The sequence below is a fragment of the Piliocolobus tephrosceles genome, chromosome 11 (genome assembly GCF_002776525.5).
Source record: "Piliocolobus tephrosceles isolate RC106 chromosome 11, ASM277652v3, whole genome shotgun sequence".
NCBI lineage: Eukaryota > Metazoa > Chordata > Mammalia > Primates > Cercopithecidae > Piliocolobus > Piliocolobus tephrosceles.
The window spans coordinates 119036308-119059310 of NC_045444.1; the positions used below are offsets into that span (position 1 = coordinate 119036308).

Here is a 23003-nt window from a genome sequence, read left to right on the forward strand (position 1 = left end):
TTGGCTCACGACAACCTCTGCCTCCTGGGTTCAAGCTGTTCTCCTGCCTCAGCTTCCTAGTAGCTGAGATTACAGGCATATGCCACCACGCCCGGCTAAGTTTTGTATTTTTAGTAGAGATGGGGTTTCACTATGTTGGCCAGGCTGGTCTTGAACTCCTGACCTCAGGTGATCCCCACCCACCTCAGTCCCGCAAAGTGCTGGGATTACAGGCGTGAGCCACTGTGTCCTGCTGGTTATTGCTGATTCTTATGACGCTCCCTCCTGCTCCAGAGTTTCCCTGGGAAAGCAGAGACAGAATGTTCGTGGCCAAAAGTGGCTAACCTCTTCCTGCAGTCCCCATGCCCAGCCCAGTGCTGGGCCCAGGGCCATGGCAGAGTAGGCACCTTGACCTCTGTGGAGGCTTCTGAGCTCTGCCGGCTGCAGCTGCACTGAGGCCCTGATGACTGTTGAGAGGAGCTGCACAGCTCCCCGTGGCCATAGGAGGTAATGTGAGCCTTCAGTGGGGTCATGCGGTTCCCTCCAACAGAGCCACTGACCCACACGGGCACACACCTGTAAGTGAGACCTGGAAAAAGGTAAGTGACCACCTTCTCAGGTTGTGCACAAGACCTCGTGACCACTCGGTGTGCAGTCATGGCCTTAATTAGGGCACTCATGTTCCAGCCCAGTGTTCTTTCCACTGAGGGCTGCTGGGTTTAAGGTGGTGTGGGACTGGAGTGGGGAACGCAGGAAAAGGTCCTCCTGGCAGCAGTGGTGGAGAGGAAATGTTGAGAGCTGCATGGGTGGCAGCCCACGACGTCCTTGTCTCCCACTTGGGGTGATGGCCGAGTGCCCCGTAGTCTGCTTGTGTTGGGCTGCTGCCCTGGCCTGCTCTGAGACCTGTGCCCCCTGGGCCGCTGCACACCCCCTCGTTAGGGCCTCCCACTGGCCATTTCCTTCCCTGACCTTGGCACTGCTGGAACTGCACCAGGCACAGACCGAATGGAGTCTAGTGTGGAAACCCTGTGTTGTTTGGGAACATCTGTTCCCTGATATCCACAGGGCTCCTGGGAATGCCAGAAGAACTAGGTTTCCAGGGGCCCTTCCGACCCAGTTTCCTGGCCCCTCAGGACTCTCTTATCAGAACTGTTTTTTTTTTTTGAGACGGAGTTTTGCTCTTGTCGCCCAGGCTGGAGTGCAATGGTGCGATCTCGGCTTACTGAAACCTCTGCCTCCCAGGTTCAAGGGATTCTCCTTCCTTAGCCTCCCAAGTAGCTGGGATTACAGACACCCACCACCATGCCCGGCTAATTTTTGTATTTTTAGTAGAAACGGGTTTTACCAGATTGGCCAGGCTGGTCTTGAACTCCTAACCTCAGGTGATCCACCCGCCTTGGCCTCCCAAAGTGCTGGGATTACAGGCGTGAGCCACTGCGCCTGGCTTCCTATCAGAACTTTTATGCAGACCTGGCAAGGTGGCTTACTCCTGTAGTCCCAGCACTTTGGGAGGCTGAGGCAAGAGGATTGCTTGAGTCCAGGAGTTCAAGACCAGCCTGAGCAATGTGACGAAACTCTGTCTTTACAAAAAAATGTGAAAAAATTGCTGGGCATAGGAGGTATGTACCTGTGGTCCCAGCTAGGCAGGAGGCTGAGGTGGGAGGATTGCTTGAACCTGGGAGTTGGAGGCTGCAGTGAGCTATTATCACACTCACTGCAGTGAGTGCATAAGCCGAGTGTTTGGGGCACAAGGTGAGCTGGGAGCTCATTGGACAAAAGTGGCTATGAGTGGTTTGATTGGATGATGAAAACTTTAGGTCAAAGCTTTTGTATCTCTGAGTCCCCTGGCCCTTTTTCAGAGCCTGCCCACCCTCACTCTGCATGCAGCTAGAGCATTGGGAGTGACTGTTTCCCAGCCCGCAGCTGGGTGGGTAGGAAGGAGGAGCAGGTGATTTGACAGCTGGGGAGGACCCACACAACCAGAGAAAACTAGAAACTCAGAGAACCTTGCAGGCAGGGATGTAGGGAGGAGGGACTACAGTCCTGTGACCTTAGGGAGTCCCTGAGGCTCATCTAGATAGGCACAGCTGGGGACACCCATAGGTTAACCCCAGGAGGGCCCCTGAGAAGACCACCTGCCGGTGGGTGTAGTCTATGTCGCCCTTCTCTGCCTTGAACGTGCCCAGGGTGTGGCGTGTTGAACGTGATGTGGGGGGCTTGTGAAAATGCAGGCTCTGTTCAGCAGGTCTGGGGGTCTCAGTGGAACTTGAGACTGCATTTCTAATACCCCTGGGTGACCATGATGCTCTGGTCTGGGGACCTCACTTTGTGGGGCCAGAGCCTGGCTATTGAAAAAAGGCAATGCGTGATTTCTATTCCAGGCCTTTCTGTGTGAAGAGAAGCAGGTGCTCTTGTGTCCTGGTGTCCCTGAGGTGCAGGCAACCCCCTCCCATCACTAAGGCGTGTTCTGGGGCACTGCTCCCCTCCTGGAAACACCCTATCTGAGGGATTCCTGGGACTTTCCAACAGCTGAGCCTCTGGTGGACAAAGGCCGGCCAGCTTCTTTCTCCATGAATGGCAGGATAATTCCTGGTAGGGAAGTTGGAAAACCAAGAAAGCCCAGGGGCTCTGCACAGTGGAAGCCAAGAGAGTAAGTGACTGACTCATGGGCCTGAAACCGGGAAGATGCTGGAGACCAGCCATTGTCCCTTGCTGCTGTCCTTTTGCTAGCTGGCCCTGGGTGGGGTTGGGGTCAGAGTCACCTCGGGGATCTTGGGGATCCACCTTTGGCGGATCTGGGGGCTTTCCCAGGCAGTGGGCACGCACAGCAGCAGATAATCAAGTGACCCAGGCAATCGCGCCTCGCTCCACTGCTCAGTGGTGGCCTCAACTATTAGATGAGTTGAGAAACCTTTTCCAGGGGGCCTAGGGAGGCAGGCCTTATCCTCTGATAGGGCTGGATCCTAAGAGTCACTCAGGAGGCTTTGTGGAGCAGCAGCACAAACAGTGACCATGGCAGGTGGTGGGTTTGGGTTTTCCCCAGAAGGCTAAAGATGAGGCTGTCTGGGACAAGCTGGGTGTGAGCAGCTTGTTAGAGTGGAAGCCCTGGGAACTGTCTGCTTCCTCATGACCGCAGCCAGGTGCTACTTTAAAAAAATAGGCTCCTCACTGATAGCTTACCTGGGCCCATGTGCTGTGCAAGGGGATGATTTCCTTTGGGCCCCTTGACCACTGTGCAAGACACACAAGGCTCGTGGCACTCTCGGGTTACAGATGGGGCCAAGTCTCTCCCAAGAGGGTGATGGGGCCGGTTTGGAATCATACCAAGTGCCAGTGGAACCAGAGTCTCCCCCTAACAAAGTCTGGAGAATATAAAGATGAAAGGGACTGAGCGTGATGATACATGCCTGGAGTTCCAGCCCCTTGGGAGGATCGCCTGAGCCCAAGAGTTCTGGGCTTTCTGTGTTCTGTGCCCATCAGGTGCCCACACTGAGCTCAGCATCAATACGGTGACTTCCCAAGAGGGGAGGTGGGGTTAGGGGGGATCACCAGGCTGCTTAAAGAGGGGTGAACTGGCCCAGGTCAGAAGCAGCAGGTCAAAACTCCTGTGCTAATCAGCAGTGGGATTTCTCCTGTGAATAGCCACTGCACTCCAGCCTGGGCAACATAGCGAGGCCCTATCTCTAAAAAGTAACAATAACAAAGATGAAAGGGACTGAGAAAATGGAAAATTTGGGAAAAGACCACAAGTCCACAAGAAAACTCTAGGATGCAAACAGGGCTGCAGGGTCTTTTTATGGGTAGTTTTTCTTTACTATTCTGGGGTTGCCTTTTTTTTTTTTTTTTGAGAAGGAGTTTCATTCTTGTTGTCCGGGCCGGAGTGCAATGGCGCAATCTTGGCTCACTGCAATCTCCGCCTCCCAGGTCCAAGAGATTCTTCTGTCTCAGCCACCTGAGTAGCTGGGATTACAGGCATGTGCCACCACACACGGCTAATTTTCTATTTTTACTAGAGACAGGGTTTCACCATATTGGCCAGGCTGGTCTCGAACTCCTGACCTCAGGTGATCTGCCCGCCTTGGCCTCCCAAAGTGCTGGGATTACTGGTGTGAGCCACCGTGCCTGGCCCCTTTTTTTTTTTTTTTTTTGAAACTGAGTTTCACTCTATCACCTAGGCTGGGGTGCAGTGGTGCGATCTCGGTTCATTGCAACCTCCGCCTCCAGTGTTCAAGCAATTCTTGTGCCTCAGCCTTCCAGCTAGCTGGGATTACAGCCCACCACTATGCCTGGCTAATTTTTGTATTTTTAGTAGAGACAGGGTTTTACCATGTTGGCCAGGCTGATCTCGAACTCCTGACCTCAGGCAATCCGCCCGCCTCAGCCTCCCAAAGTGCTGGGATTACAAGTGTGAGCTACCACACTTGGTCTATTCTGGATTGCCTTTAATTAAAAATATATATGTATATGGATTAAAGTTTAAATTATAGGGAAAAAATGAGCTAAGATGTTGGCAGAGAAGGAGCTGGGAGCTCACGGGACTCCAGTAAGCCTGACAGCATTTGAAAGATGTAGGCTATGGGGAGAAAAAGGAAAGATGGTGATCATTTGAAATAAGGAGGAGGGATCCAGGGTTAGGCCACGCTTGTGGGAAGAAAGCAGGCCCCGGTCAATTGGGCCCAGAGCTGGGGCTCCGTGAGGCCTCACTGGGGCCAGGGCCTCCCTCCTGGACTGAGGTTGGTCCTCCCTCCCCAGACCTCCCGCTTCCAGGTGCTCCAGGGCTGGGAAGGGCATCTTTGCGCAGGGGAGGGGTGCCAGGTGTGCTATTCCATGGGGTTCCCTTTCTACATGGCTGGATTCCAAATTGCAAGGAATGTGATAGCATTTTCATGGAAGGAGAGGGGGCAACATACCTTTCAAGAATGAAGAAAACAAATCCACCTTCATTTGCCTTTCCCAGAGGCTCAAAAGTTTGGTATAAGATCTCCTGTTTGCAGGTAACCTTGTCTTAAGGGACTTTCACACTGCAGTTGCTTGGAGAACCTTCTAGCAGGTTAAAGAAAAGTGTTCCCCCTTCCCCCCAGTGTGTTTGGCCCTGGACCCTACCTGGGAGGCTGAGCCCCTCACCCCCAGCTTCCTTCAGCCACACCTGCCTGTGTGATGAGCACATTGAGGATTCTTTATCTTGTTTATTTTCCTTTATCTTTCAAATACCTAACTCCAATACAAAAAATGACAGGGTCCTGTGGTCCCACCTACTCAGGAGGCTGAGGCAAGAGAATCACTTGAACCCGGAAGGCAGATGTTGTAGTGAGCTGAGATTGCACCACTGCGCTCCAGCCTGGGCAACAGAGGGAGATTCCATCTCAAAAAACAAACAAACAAAACAAATACCTAACTCCAGTTTCTGTCTTTGTGAACTGTTTTGGAGGGGCAACCTTGGCATGATGAGGACTGACCTGAAAATCAAGTCTCACTTCCCTAAAACCCAACTCCTCTGGCCACATTACCCAGCCTGGGGCAGAGCTGCGGGTTAGGGGGTCAGGCTGGGGGTCCTCTTTGGGCCTGGTGATCTTGTGCTGATCGACCTTGGTGGGCCTGTTTCTCCATCAGCCAAACAGCACCACACCCCTCAGAGGAGCCTTGAAGGATTACATCAGATGACATCTATTTGAAGGGCATGGCTGGTGAGACTGTTTCTCTGATGTCTGCGAGGCGGTAACATCAGCATTCCTCTTGGCGAACAATGACTTCCTTTGCATATGTCGGTAGCCACGGGTCCATGCTTTGGGGCCACCATCAGAATCCACAAATATTCAGAAACGTGACTTCTATCTTTTCTGTCTACATCTTGAGACATAATTGCCAAATGTCTAACTCTCACAACAGTGACCTGGACATGGGGACACGGAGCACACACTGTGCTTTCTCTAGCCCCTTCCAAGTTCACGGGCACATCGTTCCTACTATACTTGAAAGCTTAGTGTCTGCTTGAAACCCCAGGTTCATTCTGATCCCTACGAATTCACTTACTTCAGTTTTCACCGTCTATGAAGCGGGGCTACTAATAACCACTTCACAGCACTGCTGTGTTCAGTGAGGTAATTTAGGACAGTGCCTGGCACTTCTAAGCTCTCAGGCACCCATAAAGGCAGGCGGCTGTGATTAGTTCTTCACAGGACTGTTGTGAAGATCAAAAGGATCAGTACATGAGACAATGCCTTGTGAACTGCAAAGCCGACCAGTTTTAGTTACTACATGTTTGGAACCCTGTTGTGTGCCATGCCCTATGTAGACATCAGGCATTTTGAGAGAAGCAGATAAAACAGTGAGATGATAAAGACATGTGAGGTTTTTCCTGCCTGTCTTGCAAATCCAGGCCCTAACGGAAGTGACTGTAGACAAACCCTCTAAGGGTCACTTTGAAGACAGAAAGACAGGTTTCTGGTGTATATATCCTGGCTCCATAGGAGAGAGGGTACCACTGATGTGGTAGCTTTATTATTTTTTTCTTTTTGTTTGTTTGGTTGGTTGGTTTTTTCTTTTTTTTTGAGACGGAGTCTCGCTCTGTCACCCAGGCTGGAGTGCTGTGGCCAGATCTCAGCTCATTGCAAGCTCCGCCTCCCCGGTTCATGCCATTCTCCTGCCTCAGCCTCCCGGGTAGCTGGGACTACAGGCGCCGCCACCTCGTCCAGCTAGTTTTTTGTAGTTTTTAGTAGAGACGGGGTTTCACCGTGTTAGCCAGGATGGTCTCGATCTCCTGACCTCGTGATCCGCCCGTCTCGGCCTCCCAAAGTGCTGGGATTACAGGCTTGAGCCACCGCGCCCGGCTGATTTTTTCTTTCTTTGAGACAGAGTTTCACGCTTTTGCCCAGGCTAGAGTGAAGTGGTGCAATCTCGGCTCACTGCAACCTCTGTCCCCGGGGTTCAAGCGTTTCTCTTGCCTCAGCCTCCTGAGTAGCTAGGATTATAGGCGCCTACCACCACACCTGGCTAATTTTTGTATTTTTATTACAGACAGGGTTTTGCCATGTTGGCCAGGCTGGTCTCGAACTCCTGACCTCAAGTGATCCACCTGCCTAGGTCTCCCAAAATGCTAGGATTACAGGCATGAGCCACTGTGCCTGGCGGGTTTTTTGTTTTTGTTTTTGTTTTTTTCCAAGATGGAGTCTCACTCTGTCGCCCAGGCTGGAGTGCAGTGGCATGATCTTGGTTCACTGCAACCTCTGCCACCCAGATTCAAGCAATTCTCCTGCCTCAGCCTCTCGAGTAGCTGGGATTACAGGCACGCGCCACTAGGTCCAGCTAATTTTTGTATTTTTCGTAGAGATGGGGTTTCACCACATTGGCTAGGCTGGTCTTCAACTCCTGACCTCAAGAGATCTGCCCACCTCGGCCTCCCAAAGTGCTAGGATTACGGGCATGAGCCACCGTGCCCAGCCTGTGGTAGCTTTAGAGTCCTGCCAGGACTTAAATAAAGGGAACTTGGCTGACGCTTCCAGCAGGAACAAAAGAAAGCAGCCCTGACTGAGCAGCTGGGATTGAAGGGGGTGCTTGGCTCAGGATTCTTTTCTCTCCTGCCCTTCTTCCCTCCACATTACACGGTCATGGCTCCACAGTCACTTTATTCCTTTGCCCAGCCGGTGGCTCTCAGCAGAACACCAACGGCCCTTTTCTCTCTACGGGACTTGCCCACTGGGCTGGTGGGCTTCTGTTGCCGGGCACATTCTCTCCAAAGGAGTTGAACCAAATTTTCTTGCCCATTTAAATAAGTTGGGGCCAGGCCTGGTGGCTCAGGCCTATATTCCCAGCACTTTGGGAGACCTAGGCAGGCGGATCACCTGAGGTCAGGAGTTCGAGACCAGCCTGACCAACATGGAGAAACCCTGTCTCTACTGAAAATACAAACACTAGGCGGCGTGGTAGTGCGTGCCTGTAATCCCAGCTACTCAGGAGGCTGAGGCACGAGAATCACTTTGAACCCGGGAGGCAGAAGTTGCAGTGAGCTGAGATTGCACCACTGTACTCCAGCCTGGGCGATAGAGCGAGACTCCGTCTCAAAAAAAAAAAGTTGGAATGCCTTCAATATTGCCCTGAGCTTGCCGAGGTCTTTTTTGACATATTTGACCTTTTTGTTAGGCCTGGAGAATGTTGCAGGCTTTGGGATCTGAAAGGAAGGTTTCCCAAGTCTTCTAGATTCCTCTCAGTTTGAACCCCAGAGGTAAAAGGATGACTTTTCTTTTCTCTTTTTTTTTTTTTGAGACAGGGTCTTACTCTGTCACCCCCAGGTGGCACAATCTTGGCTCACTGCAACCTCCACCTTCCTGGTTCAAGCAATTCTCCTGCCTCAGCCTCCCGAGTAGCTGGGACTACAGGTATGGGTATCTGCCACCACACCTGGCTAGTTTTTTGTATTTTTAGTAGAGACAGGGTTTCGCCATGTTGGCCAGGCTGGTCTTGAGCTCCTGACTTCAGTTGACCCTCCCATCTCGACCTTCCAAAGTGCTGGGATTACAGGCGTGAGCCACCGTGCCCTGCCAGAAGATGGCTTTGTTCATACCCTTCCCCGTGTTGGGGAGAGCCTCTTTCCCCTCCCATGCGACAGCCCCTCTGTGTCTGCGGGAGGCTGTGCTAGCTCCGGCTTAGGTGGGCTGGGAGGTCATCTCCCTGATCCTTCCTCTCCCAGCTGAGGACAGGTTCCTGCCTATTCCCTGACCTTTACTTATCTTCCCATCTGCCTAACCAGTTGATCTCCTGTTCCTGGGCGCTGCTGTCTCCTTTCACCCAGGCTTTTCCGTTCCTCCCTTACTCGCTTCACTCTCCTTCCTTTCTGCTCACTCTTTGTTCATGTCCCAAATGATTCGCTTCTCAAATGCACCACATTCATCACTTCAGCCTTTTCTGCCAATTCTGTTGGAACACGCTGTGTGTGCCGGGCAGTGAGCAGTGGGCAGAAGACGTTTATCCAGAATCTTGGCACTGAAGGGACCTTAGTAGTCATGTTTTTCTTTTTTAAGAGATAGATCTCACTGTGTTGCCCAGGCTGTACTTGACCTGCTGGGCTCAAGCAGTCCTCCTGCCTCAGCCTCTGGAGTAGCTAGGATTACAGGGTCAAGCCACCGTACCTGCCCTTAGTGGTCATTTAGCTGGGCCGCCCCTGCTAAGACTGACTTGACCAGAGAAGTGCTTCTCAGAGGGTTTTCTTGAAGCACTGCATTGCCAAGGTGCATCTTCTCAATGGAAAATCCCCAAATGCAGAGGACTGTGTGGTCAGATGAGTCTGTGCGCTCTGTTTCCCTCTTGTAAGTTTTGGACACATATGGAAGGCTCTGGAAAGTTCCACACTGAACCTGTTTACTTTGGGACTCTGTGTAACAGAGACTGTCCCTCCCAGCTGATTTGTGCAAGCTCCTTCTCAGGTCTAGTTCCAGTTGGCCGTTTTGCCAGAAGGCACTTCCTTGCACTTAGCTGAAGCCTGTCTCACCCATTTCCATGCAAAGAGCCCAGTTCTGGCACCCTTTGGGCCCCTGGGCAACATCTGAAGGCAGCTCTGCCAAATCCCGCTGGTTCCTTCCACCCTGTCCTTGTGTGGGGTCTTAAGTCCATTCGTCTTCTTGGGTGCTTCCCGCTGACCAGGCCCATGGCCTCCCTGCAGTGTGAGGTCTGCGTGGAGTGGGGCAGGCCATGATGGGGTAGACAGGACTGTGGCCCCTGCATTCGGGATTCAGGACTTTTTGTACTTGCCACTATGATTTATTTTGCCCACAAGTTTTTGGCAGCCTCCCTGACTCATTGTAGCGTCCCAGTCCCCTGAAGGTGTGGTCACAGGTGCAAGTGAGTGCCATTTGTCTCAAAACCTGTGCTGGGAAAGTCAGTTTGTGGGGGTCTCAGTTTTAGTACCTTGCTTTTTTTTTTTTTTTTTTTTAATTGTTTTGAGACAGGGTCTCACTCTGTCACCCAGGCTGGAGTGCAATTGTGTGAACATGGCTCATTGCAGCCTTGACCTCCCAGGCCTGAAATGATCCCTCTGCCTCAGCCTTCTGAGGAGCTGGGACCACAGGCACATGTCACTATGCCTTGCTAATTTTTCTATATTTTTGAAGAGACAGGATCTCATCTCACTATGTTGCCCAGGCTGGTCTTGAACTCCTAGGCTCAAACAGTCTTCCCACCTCAGCCTCCCAAAGTGCTGGGATTGGAGGCATGAACCACTGCTCCGAGCCAGTACCTTGCATTTTTTTAAAATTGTGGTAAGATATGCATAATGTGAAATTTAGCTATTTTGTTTTGTTTGAGATAGGGTTGCATGCTGTCACCTAGACTAGAGTGATCACAGCTCACTGTAGCCTCAAACTCTTGTGCTCAAGTGATCCTCCCCCATTGGCCTCCCGAGTAGCTGGGACCACAGATGTGGGCCACTACACTAAGGTACTTTCTTAATTTTTTTGTAGAGATGGGGTCTTGTTTTGTTGCCCAGGCTGATTTGAAACTCCTAGGCTCAAGTGATTCTCCTGCCTGGGCTTCCCAAAGTGCTGGCATAACAGGCCTGACTGACTGCGCCCAGCAAAAATTACCATTTTCAAAACATTTTTAACCATTTTTGAGTATAGAGTTCAGTGGCAACAGCATTGACATTATTATGCAACCATCACTGTCATCCATTTCCAGAATATTTTCACCCTCCTAAACTGAAACTCTGTCCCCATTCAACACTAACTCCCTGTTCTCTTCCCCAGCCCTTGACAGCCACCATTACTTCTGTCTCGATGATTTTGACTACTATCTAGGGACCTGATGAGTGAATTCATACAATGAGGTGCCCTTTTTGCAACTGGCTTATTTCACTTGGCACAATGTCCTCAAGGTTCATCCATACTGTAGCCTGGGAGCATGTGTCAGAGTTCACTTCCCTTTCACTGCTAAATGGAATTCCATTGTTTGTATAGATCACATTTTGTCATTGGGCATTTGGATTGTTTCCTCCTTTTGGTGATTGTGAATAATGCTGCTGAGAATACTAGTGTCAGCCGGGCACGGTGGCTCACGCCTGTAATCTCTGCACTTTGGGAGGCTAAGGCGGGTGGATCACCTGAGGTCAGGAGTTCGAGACCAACCTGGCCAACGTGATGAAACCCTGTTTCTACTAAAAATACAAAAAATTAGCTGGCCATGGTGGTGGGCGCTTGTAATCCCAGCTACTCGGGAGGCCTGAGGCAAGAGAATCACTTGAACCTAGGAGGCGGAGGTTGCAGTAAGCTGAGATCGCGCCACTGCACTCCAGCCTGGACATCAAGAGTGAAACTCCGTCTTAAAAAAAAAAAAAAAAAGAGAGAGAGAATACTAGTATCCAGACATCCATTGGATCCTATGGTGATTCTTTGTTTAGGACCTTGCATTTTTCTTTTTTTTTTTTTTAAGACTGAGTTTCACTCTGTCCCCCAGGCTGGAGTGCAATGGCACTATCTCAGCTCACTTCAACCTCTGCCTCCTGGGTTCAAGCGATTCTCCTGCCTCTGCTTCCTGAGTAGCTGAGATTACAGGCATGCGCCACCACACCCAGCTAATTTTTTGTATTTTTAGTAGAGACGAGGTTTTACCACATTGGTCAGGCTGGTCTTGAACTCCTGACCTCAGATGATCCACCCACCTTGGCCTCCCAAAGTGCTGGGATTATAGGCATGAGCCACTCTGCCCAGCCAGGACCTTGCGTTTTTCTTTGCTATATTTTATCTGTGGACATCACACCAGCTTGCTGAGATCTTTTGGGCCTAGATTGTGCCCCAACTTTGTGTCAATAGCAAATCTGAGAGTCAGCACCCTTTCCGGGTGGCTCTAACTAAAAGCCAATCTGCCTAAGTGTATCCATACCCGTTTATCTTCCCCCTAAGGGCCTGTTAGAGCGCATTGCTCACCCTGAGTGGTGACATCAGGTCAGCTGTGGTTTTCCGTTAGACCAACTTGACAGTAACGTTTCACAAGTAAATAAGCATGTGACCCAGCATTTCCAATCTTGGGTATATACACAAGAAAATGGAAATATATATCCAAACACTTGTATATGAACGTTCAAAGCAACACTGTTCGTAAGGTGTTGCCAAAAAGTGGAAACAACTAAGTGTCCATCACCTGATGAGTGAGGAAACGAAATATGGTATATTGATGCAGTAGAATATTGTTGGGCAACAAAATGTCCACAAGAGGCAAATCCATAGAGTCAGAAAGGCTAGTAGTTGCTAGGGGGGAGGGGTGGCAAGAGGGGAGTGGGAAATGACTGCAAATGGGTACCAGTTTCTTTTTAGGGTGATGCAAACGTTCTGGAATTACGTGGTAATGATGTTGGCACAACCTGAATATACTAAAAATCCATGCACTGTACAGTGAGTTTTATGGTATGTGAATTATATCTCAATAAAGCTGTCTTTTCAAAAAAAGCTTAAAAAACAGGTAAGTGAGGTCCATCCCCAAGTCATTTTCAGTGAACCCATGGAAATCGTTGCTTCCCTTCTTAAAGTGCTCACAAACCATCCTCTGGCAACGCTAGATCCTGGGCTGCAGCATCTGTGATTCACATACTCTGACCACTTCTGGGAAACCCAGAAGCACCTTGCTTGTTTCCAGACCTGGAACACCCGTCTCATCCTTCACGGTTCCTCAGAGCTCACTAACAGCCATCCAGTGATCCTGTCTGTGTCCTTTAGTGCCTTGCAATGTAACTCTGCCAGCGAGGAGGCCGCGCTGAGCACAGAGCTGCTTGAGTAAGAAGTAGCCAGCATACTGTTAAAGTGAGGGCATCGAGAAAAAAAACATAAGAAAGAAAAATAGCACCCACCAGAGGAAGGTGGTGAATGCTGTCCCGGAGAAGGATGGACAGTGGGTGCTATTGGAGAGCTGAGGAGGAAGCGAGTGGCTCCCTGAGCTCCCGGGCAGAGGAAGACCATAGAGGAGGGCAGAAAGGGGGTGGCTGGGTGGGGGGAACGGCACGAGGTGGCCACTGTGACTGGAGGGGAGCCTGTCAGGGATTCCTGGGCCTCCTCTCCAGCCTGACCTTGGGAGCCTTAAATACCTCCAGCCCACAGCGCTAGATTCCTAGGTGCCCACAGGCTACATTTCTTGGCGGGTAGTGGTTGTTCTCCATAATGGTGGGTTTTTGTTACTGAGGCTGTGTTGCGGGGAATGCAGATGGGTAATGAGTGGATGAGTCAGTTCTCAAACAGCAACAAAGAAAAACCTGAGACTAACTAATTTATGAGAAAAGTGGTTTAATTGGCTCATGCACAGTTCCTCAGGCTGTACCGGAAATACGGCAGTGTATGCTCGGCTTCTGGGAAGGCCTCAGGAAACTTACAAGCATGGCAGAAGGTGAAGGGGGAGGAGTGCTTCACATGGCTGGAGCAGGAGCAAGACAGAGCAAGTGGGAAGGTGCTGCACACTTTTGAACAACTAGATCTTGCAAGAACTCACTCACTGTCATAAGAACAGCACCAAGGCGATGGTGCTGAACCATTCATGAGAAATCCACTCCCATGATCCAACCGCCTCCCACCAAGTCCCACCTCCAACACTGGGGACTACAATTCGACATGAGATTTGGTGGGGATGCAGAGCCAAACCAGATCAGTGAGGAAGCCTGATTTGTTTATTTTAATCTTTAAATTTGTATTTATTATTTATTCATTTTATTTTATTTTATTTTATTTATTTTTTTTGAGATGGAGTCTCGCTCTGTCACCCAGGCTGGAGTGCAGTGGCACAATCTCAGCTCACTGCAATCTCTGCCTCCTGGATTCATGCCATTCTCCTGCCTCAGCCTCCCGAGTAGCTGGGACTACAGGCGCCCGCCACCACACCTGGCTAATTTTTTGTATTTTTAGTAGAGACGGGATTTCACTGTATTAGCCAGGATGGTCTCGATATCGATCTCCTGACCCCGTGATCTGCCCACCTCAGCCTCCCAAAGTGCTGAGATTACAGGTGTGAGCCACCATGCCCAGCCCCTTTATTAATTTTTTTAAGAGATGGGGTCTTGCTACATTGCCCGGGCTGGATACAGTCAAACTCCTGGGCTGAAGCGACCATCGCACCCCAGTCTCCCAGGTAGCTGGGACTACAGGTGGGCCTGTGATACTATACCCAGCTTTATTTATTTAATTTTTTAAATATTGTGGTAAAATGCACTCAACATAAAACTGACCAGGCCAGGTGCAGTGGCTAATGCCTGCAATCCCGACACTTTGGGAGGCCAAGGCAGGCGGATCACGTGAGGTCAGGTGTTCGACACCAGCCTGGCCAACATGGTGAAACCCCATCTCTACTAAAAATACAAAAATTAGCTGTGTGTGGTGGCACCCACTTGTAATCCCAGCTACTTGGGAGGCTGAGGCAGGAGGATCGCTTAAACCAAGGAGGCAGAAGTTGCAGTGAGCCGAGATTGTGCCACTGCATTCCAGCCTGGGTGACAGAGCAAGACTCTGCCTCAAAAACAAAACATAACAACAAAAATTAGCTGGGTGTGGTGGTGCACACCTGTAATCCCAGCTACTTGGGAAGCTGAGGCACTAGAATCGCTTGAACCTGAGAGGTGGTGGTTGTAGTGAGCAGAGATCGTGCAGCTGCACTCCAGCCTGTGTGACAGAGTGTGACTCTGTCTCAAAAACAAAAACAAAAAACAAAACCTCTGACCACTTTAACCATGTAAGTGGACAGCATTAAGTACATTCACGTTATTGTGCTGCTATCACCACCATCCATCACCAGAACCTTTTTCTCATCTCAAGCTGAATCTCTACCCATTGAACACTAATTCCCATGCCCCTGTCTCCCAGCCCCTGCCAACCACTCATCCACTTTCCGTCTCTATGAATTTGACTACTGTAAGAACATCACAGAAGTGGAACCATACAGGATTTGCCTTTTTGTGGCTGGCTTGTTTCACTTGGCAGAATGCCCTCAAGGTTCACCCATGTGTTAGGATTCCCTTCCTTTTTATTGCCAAACAATATTCCCTTGTATAAACATACCATATTCCATTGTGTGGATATACGAATATACCCCCTTTTTGTGTTTGAGATGGAGTCTCACTCTGTCACCCAGCCTGAACTGCAGTGGTGTGATCTTGGCTCACTGCAGCCTCCGCATCCCAGGTGCAAGCAATTCTCTCACCTCAGCTTCTCGAGTAGCTGGGATTACAGGCGTGTACCACCATGCCCAGTTAATTTTTGTATTTTTAGTAGAAACAGGATTTCACCATGTTTGCCAGGCTGGTCCACGAACTCTTGACCTCAGGTGATGCGCCCGCCTTGGCCTCCTGAAGTGCTGGAATTATAGGCGTGAGCCACCGCACCTGGCTGGCTATACCCCGTTTCATTTCTCCTTTCATCTGTCCGTGGACACTTGCGTTGTTCCCACCTTTTGGCCGTTGTAAACTGCTTTGTTTTTAGAGCAATGTATTCATACCTGAGCAGCAAGGAGTTTCTGGGTGACGGGAAATGCTTGAAGGGAGGAAAGCCAGGGGGTTTGTGGAGAAATCCTGTAATGGGAGAAGTGGCTTGGAGGAAGCCGAGCACAGAGGGCTGGTGATGGCTGGGCCAGGAGGGGACAGGGCCGGTCCCCACCTGGTGAGGCTGGGTTTGTTTCCTGGCTGGGGGCTGGGGGACCAGTGAGCAGAGGGGTGGCCCTGTTAGAGGACAGAGTCAGAGCCCTCTCAGCAGACATAGCCGTTCAGAGCTGGAGACAAGACGAGCGAACCAGAAGGGAATCATGAGCCAGAGTCACAGCCGCACACAAGGGTGGGAACCAACTTCCCTAGACCTGGGACGGGCTGTTGGGAATGGCCGTGGGAGAGATCCAGGGGCAGTGCCCAGGAGGAGGCTCCTGGAATTGCCAGCCCTTCCCTGCGAATGTGCTGGGTGTCAGGGGCCAGCTCCTGCAACCCCTCCAATGTCCAGCATTAGGAGGAGGTGCTCACTTGATGTTTGTGGACTGAAACGGGGGGAAATTAAGGTAAACAAGGCATGTTTCTCACCCACCAGAAATTATGGTTTAGTTGAGGAGATAAAAGACATGAAAACCAACAGGTAGTACAAGATCCACTTTGAGTCATGCAAAGCCCTGAGGCGCTCTGAAGAGAGAGGGGTACTCTGGAGCAGGTGACTCACATCGGCCTCGCAGAGCGGGAGGCATTTGAGTCATTTTTCAATGAATGAAGCCAAAGGAATTACATGTTTGGGAGACAAACAAGTGTCCTTTCGTCCCGGTCATGCATTCCTTTGACCCTGCAGGTATGACGCTGGGCGGGATGGTTTCATCGACCTGATGGAGCTGAAGCTGATGATGGAGAAGCTGGGGGCCCCCCAGACCCACCTGGGCCTGAAGAGCATGATCAAGGAGGTGGACGAGGACTTCGATGGCAAGCTCAGCTTCCGGGAGGTACCTGCCTGCTGTGGCCCTGAGCCCCTGTGGGGTGCCCCTGAGAGGACCTTCAAGTGTACAGCCCCCTGGAGCACAAATGGATTTGGCCTCTGCAGAGTGCTGTTTGCATATCTAACCTGCAATTCTGCTTTCAAAAATACCTTTTAGGAGACAGCTAACCCCAGTTCTGGCCTGGAAAAAGCAGCATGGGTAGTAGTATAAACTCCTTTCAGTAAAATAATAAGAAATTTGGAGGATCGGCCGGGCGCGGTGGCTCAAGCCTGTAATCCCAGCACTTTGGGAGGCCGAGACGGGTGGATCACGCGGTCAGGAGATCGAGACCATCCTGGCTAACACGGCGAAACCCCGTCTCTGCTAAAAATACAAAAAACTAGCCGGGTGAGGTGGCGGGCGCCTGTGGTCCCAGCTACTCAGGAGGCTGAGGCGGGAGAATGGCGTGAACCCGGGAGGCAGAGGTTGCAGTGAGCTGAGATGCGGCCACTGCACTCCAGCCTGGGCGACAGAGCAAGACTCCGTCTCAAAAAAAAAAAAAAAAAAAAGAAATTTGGAGGATCTTCACCAAAATATTCATAGTGGATATTTATGGGGACAAAATTTTGGTGGGTTTATAAGGTTATTCTTTTTTATATATTAAAGCTTTTCATTTTTAAGCATATTTTAAAATTATTTTTAATTGTTATGGATACATAATAATTGTACATATTAGACATGTGATTTTTTAATTATTATTATTATTTTTTGAGACAGAGTCTCACTCTGTTGCCCAGGCTGGAGTGCAATGGTGTGATCTCAGCCCACCGCAACCTCCATCTCCTGGGTTCAAGCGATTTGTGCCTTAGCCTCCCAAGTAGCTGGGATTACAGTGCGCCACCAGGCCTGGCTAATTTTTGTATTTTTAGTAGAGATGGGGTTTCGCCATGTTGACCATGCTGGTCTCAAACTCCTGGCCTCAAGTGATCCTCTATCTCGGCCTTCCAAAGTGCTGAAATTACAGGCGTGAGCCACCAAGCTCGGCCTACGTGTGATATCTCAATATAAGCATACAATGTGTAATGACCAAGTCAGGGTAATCTGGGTATCCGTCACCTCAAGCATTTATCATTTCTTTGTATTTGAAACATTCTATTCCTTTTAATTATTTTGAAATATACAATAATGTGTCTTCTTTGCTTATCACCCAGGCTGGAGTGCAGTGGCTCAATCCTCAATGATGGCTTACTGCAGCCTTGACCTTCCAGTCTGCTCCATTGATCCTCCCACCTCAGCCTCATGAGTAGCTGGGACTATAGGCACATACCACCACACATGTCTAATTTTTTAAATTCATTGTAGAGATGAGGTCTCACTGTGTTGTCCAGGCTGGTCTCCAACTCAGCCTCAAGCGATCCCCCTGCCTCTGCCTCCCAAAGTGCTGGGATTACAGGCATGAGCCACCTTGCCCCGTTATTTTGAGAATAATACTTCTTTATATTTTCATTTTCATTGTTTATTTATTTATTTGTTTGTTTATTTACTTGAGACAGGGTTGCTCTGTTGCCTAGGCTAGAATGCAGTGGCATGATCACAGCTCACTGCGGCCTCAAACTCCCAGTATCAACCCATCCTCCCACCTCAGCCTCCTGAGTAGCTGGGACTACAGAAATGTACCACCATGCCTGGCTAATTTTAAAAAATTTTTTGTAGAGATAGAGTCTTGCTATGTTGCCCAGGCTGGTCTCCAACTCAGCCTCCCAAAGTGCTGGGATTACAGGCATGTCTAGCTACTTTTTATTTTTACAGCATGCAAAAATAGTTTATTTTTTATTAAAATTTGTTGTTGTTGTTTATAGAAACAGGGACTCACTTTATTGCCCAGACTGGTCTCAAACTCCTGGGTTCAAGCAATCCTCCTGTCTTGGCCTCCCGACATGTTGGGATTACAGCGTGAGCCACTGTGCCCATCCCCAAAATAGATTTTTTTTAATTGTTTTTTTTTAATTTTTGAGACAAAGTCTCACTCTGTTGCCCAGGCTGGAGTGCGGTGGCATGATTTCAGCTCACTGCAACCTCCACCTCCTGGGTTCACGTGATTCTTGTGCCTCAGTCCCCACCAAGTAGCTGGGATTACAGGTGTGCACAAGTATTCCTGGCTAATTTTTGTATTTTTAGTAGAGAGGGGGTTTCTCCATGTTGCCCAGGCTAGTCTTGAACTCCTGAGCTCAAACAATCTGCCTGCCTCGGCCTCCCAAAGTGCTGAGATTACATGCATGAGCTGCGTCCAGCTATTTTTTTAATTTTTTGAGACAAGAGTCTCACTCTGTTCCCCTGGCTGGAGTGCAGTGGTATAGTCTTACCTCACTGCAACCCTCACCTCCCAGGCTCAAGCGATCCCCCGACCTCAGCCTCCTGAGTAGCTGGACCACAGGCGTGTACCACCACACCTGGCTCATTTTTTCAAAAGTAATTTTTTAAAGGGTCTTATTCTGTGCCGGTGGAGCCCCCTCACCAACAATCCAAGAATGGACTTGGTCTTTGAACCTCTGAAATTGCAGGCAAAATTTTGAGGTACCGGCATCTCCCCGGGAAGAGTGCATATAGCATTCACAGCTGATCCCCAGATGGCTAAGAACCCCTGTGAGAAAGCCGCTTCTATTTTAGGGACAGTGTCTCAAGACTATCCGATGTTTTCCATGGCAAGGACGCCACCCCACAGGGAAGGGGATTTCATGTGTTCGATGTGTTCTTATGAGTTTTATCTGCCACCTGTATTATATTAACTTTTTTGAGACAGTCTCACTCTGTTGCCTAGGCTGGAGTGCAGTGGTGTGAACTCGGTTCAGTGCAGCCTCCACCTCCTGGGTTCCAGCGATTCCCCTGCCTCAGCCTCCTGAGTAGCTGGGACTCTAGGCGCGTGCCATCACTCCTGGCTACTTTTTGTAATTTTAGTAGAGATAGAGTTTCCCCATGTTGCCCAGGCTGGTCTCGAACTCCTGGCCTCAAGCAATCCACCTGCTTTGGCCTCCCAAAGTGCTGGGATTATAGGTGTGAGCCACTGCACCTGGCCTATTATAATAATTTTGATGATGATATCAGATTAAAGGCTCAGAGCATCTGCAGTTTCAGTCATGTCTCAGCTTCAGGCCTTAGGAGCTGGGAGTAGAGGACTCTCCCTGCTTCCTGGTGTTTAACCTTGGTTATTCCAGAAACGGAGTACTGGCACCCTGGTTTTTTCACAGCTCACTGCAACCTCTCACTTCTGGGCTCAAACAGTCCTCCCACATCAGCCTCCCAAAGTGTTGGGATTACAGGTGTGAGCCCCCACACCCAGCTAGCACCCTGGTTTCTGATGTGAGACTTTGGGTCAAGCATTGGTCTCTCTAGGCTAGAAGTTCTTCCTGGAGCAGAACTGGCAGCCACAAGCCCCTCCCCGAGCCGTGATGAACTGGGCTTGTCCCTTGCTTCTACAAATCAGCTCCAAAATCTTCCACCTTTACTAAACTTGAGATAGGATTCACAGGGCTGGGCATGACCCTCTGGATGGTCTCATCCAGCTTTGCATGCCAGAGCCAAGGGGCTGAAGGGCCACAGAGATCTGAGTTTGCTGGGTGTGGGCTGTGGCCTCCGTGCCACTCGGCCTGTCCTGTCACCACCACACTTGTCTTCACAGCTGCCCCATTTGGCTCCTACTGGGGCACTGGCTCTTTCCAACCCGAATACCTCTGGAGTATAGAAGGCACATACTTTTGCCTTGGTGAAGCTTTGGAGTAGGTTCTGGGGAGAGAGCTGTGGTGAGGCTGTGACCTCTGGGAACAGGAGCTGAGAGAGTGTTTCGTGGCTTGCAATTGCCAAATGAACTAAGACACATTCCCCCATCTGCTCCGTTGTACGCAGGGGCCAACCGCAGGTGCTCCTCCCTGAATCCGTGATGCTTGGTTAGCTTTTGTCTAGCTGCTGGTTTGGCCAGCAGATGGTAGACATCAGATGCTTGGAAATCTCCAAAGGGTTCCTGTGATTTGTTTGCACCCCCATTCCGGAGCTTCAGGGACATTCAGTCTACCCTTTGTCAGTTCCAAGCCCAGTCCCATCTCTAGTAGCCGCCCCAGCCATGCAGGCCCTGGGAATGTAAGGACATGCTGCCACTCATACTTTCCTGTTCCATTATTTCACTGTGCTGGTTTCCACCTCTGCTTAAGGCCCTAGTGGACCAGGGCTGTGTTCACAGACTGAAAAGAGCACGGGCTCAGTCTGCCATGCAAAGCTAGGTCCCCAGAGTGAGATCTTTTACTTCTGAGCCTCAGTTTTTGTGTCTTTAAAATCGCGGTGTGCATAGCTCTCCCCGCTATTGTGACCATTGTGAAAACTAAGTTCTCTTCCTGTGCCCTTTACAAGCTAGGAAGACATTCCTTACTGGAAACCGTATTTGCTGCCACCTTGGTCTTGCACTTCCAGCTTCTGAAACGGTGAGAAAATACGTTTCTGTTGTGTGAGCCACCCAGTCTGCACAATTTTGTTAGGGCAGCCCAAGCAGACAAATCCAGTGGCCCCTGGAGCCTGGCCGTGCTGGGCTGCCCGCCCGCCTGACCGTGGCTGACCAGACCATGGGTGAACCCCTGGTCTCACCAGGCCAATCGAATTCTCTCTTGGGATTTTGAAATTGGGACTGAAGTGCTCTGAGTTGGCTCTGCAGATGGCTGTTCTTGGAAGGGTAATACAGTGTGGGGTGCCCACTTTCTACCACGTGGACCAGCATGAGAGAGGGAGGGGGAATCTTGCCTCCAGTCCTAAGGGCTTTGCCTCTCCCAGTCCTCCTCCAGGCCACTGCATCTTGTCCTTGGGTTTTTGAGACATCTATTTTATTTATTTGTTTATTTATTTATTCATTCATTTATTTACTTTGAGACGGAGTTTTGCTCTTGTTGCCCAGGCTGGAGTGCAATGGTGCAATCTCAGCTCACTGCAACCTCCACCTCCCAGGTTCGAGCGCTTCTCCTGCCTCAGCCTCCCAAATAGCTGGAATTAGAGGCATGCAGCACCACACCCAGAGAATTTTGTATTTTTCTTTTTAGTAGAGACAGGGTTTCACCATGTTGGCCAGGCTGGTCTCGAACTCCTGACCTCAGGCGATCCACCTGCCTTAGCCTCCCAAAGTGCTGGGATTACAGGCATGAGCCACCGTGTCTGGTCGAGACATCTGTTTTAAATAATGAATACCTCCTTTTTGCTTAAGTGAACAAGTTTTTTTCTGTCACTTGCAACCTAAGAGTTCTAACTAGTACCGAGGGAACGTTTGCATCACCAGCCGCAGCCATGAAGTTAAAAATTCCCTGCGTGTATCAGAAGCATCCATAGCTTGCGTGTGAAGGGCTTTTTAGCTTTGTTAGTTCTCTTGCTGTCTCTTTGTTTTCTACCTCTCCTTCCCTCCCCCTCTTTCTTCACAGTCACAGCTAGGACAGTTTCCAATTCTTCCACCACATGCCCGGCTTTGTGGACTATAAATAGGAAGACAAACAAGGCTGGGCAGTTGGATAAATTATCATTTAGGGTGGTTGGTGATTGTAATAAAATAAATGGAGATGTCTGGCATGCTTCATGGAAGGCTGGGCGCTTTCCGCTTGAGCTGAGTTTTTTTTTCCTTCTTTGACTGGCTGGGGTAGGGGGGACCCCTGAGGTGTGACGGGGATGCTGCTGGTCACCTGCTGACCTGGCACAGTGAGTGGATGTGGTCTGGATCTGCCCCAGACCTAAGGGTTCAGAGGAAACAGCTCTGGGAAGGGACCCATAGGAGAGCTTTCCCTCATGTTTCCAGTTCATGGAACCCATCCGTAAACTGTCATCTCCACTCTGGATGTGAGAAGACCAAGCCTCGGGGATGGCGAAAGTCCCCGAGGTCACCTGGGTGGGCGCTGGCTGGGGGTGGTGCTCTGTCTTTTCTTTTTTTAGAAAATATTTTATTATTTTATTTATTATGTATGTATGTATGTATGTATGTATGTATGTATTTGAGACACGGTTTCACTCTGTCACCTAGGCTGGAGTGCAGTGGCACAATCTCGGCTCACTGCAACCTCCACCTCTCAGATTGAAGCAATTCTTGTGCCTCAGCCTCCCGAGTAGCTGGGATTACAGTTGTGTACCACCATGCCTGGCTAATTTTGGTATTTTTAGTAGAGACGGAGTTTCACCATGTTGGTCATATGCTGGTCTCGAACTCTGGACCTCAAGTGATCCACCCGCCTCAGCCTCCCAAAGTGCTGAGATTACAGGTGTGAGCCACCACACCCAGTCAGTGCTCTGTCTTTTTGCAGCTGCCTGTCTGGGCCCCAGAGAGCACTGGCCCGGTGGGGCTGCCTGTTCTGTTTGCCTCGTGGAGCAATATGGTGGGGCCTTCTGTGAAGGAAATGCTTTAAGGATAGCAGGGCACGGAGCGACTGCTATGTCATTCCCTCTCTGCACATGCCTCTCATCCACAGCCCTGAAGTCTGCTGGTTTGATCTTTCCCACCCCTTGTGTCCCCATCCCCTTGACCTCCAACCTATTCTTGGGGGGCCTGGCCTCCTTCAAGAGGCCTGTCTTCTTTCAAATCAGTGTTCAGGCTCTGATAATCCGCAGCAAACTGAGTC

General features: G+C 50.1%; 1 protein-coding gene across 4 annotated transcripts in view; it reads left to right on the plus strand.

Annotated features, from left to right (window-relative positions):
* Positions 1–23003, plus strand: part of EFHD1 (EF-hand domain family member D1) — a 78353-nt gene that overhangs the window by 41481 nt on the left and 13869 nt on the right. For all 4 annotated transcript variants that reach the window (XM_023188594.2, XM_023188593.1, XM_023188592.2 and 1 more), the window contains one exon: positions 16254–16401. In XM_023188594.2, coding sequence (XP_023044362.1) covers positions 16254–16401 — 148 coding nt within the window. The remainder of the gene's footprint in view (positions 1–16253; positions 16402–23003) is intronic.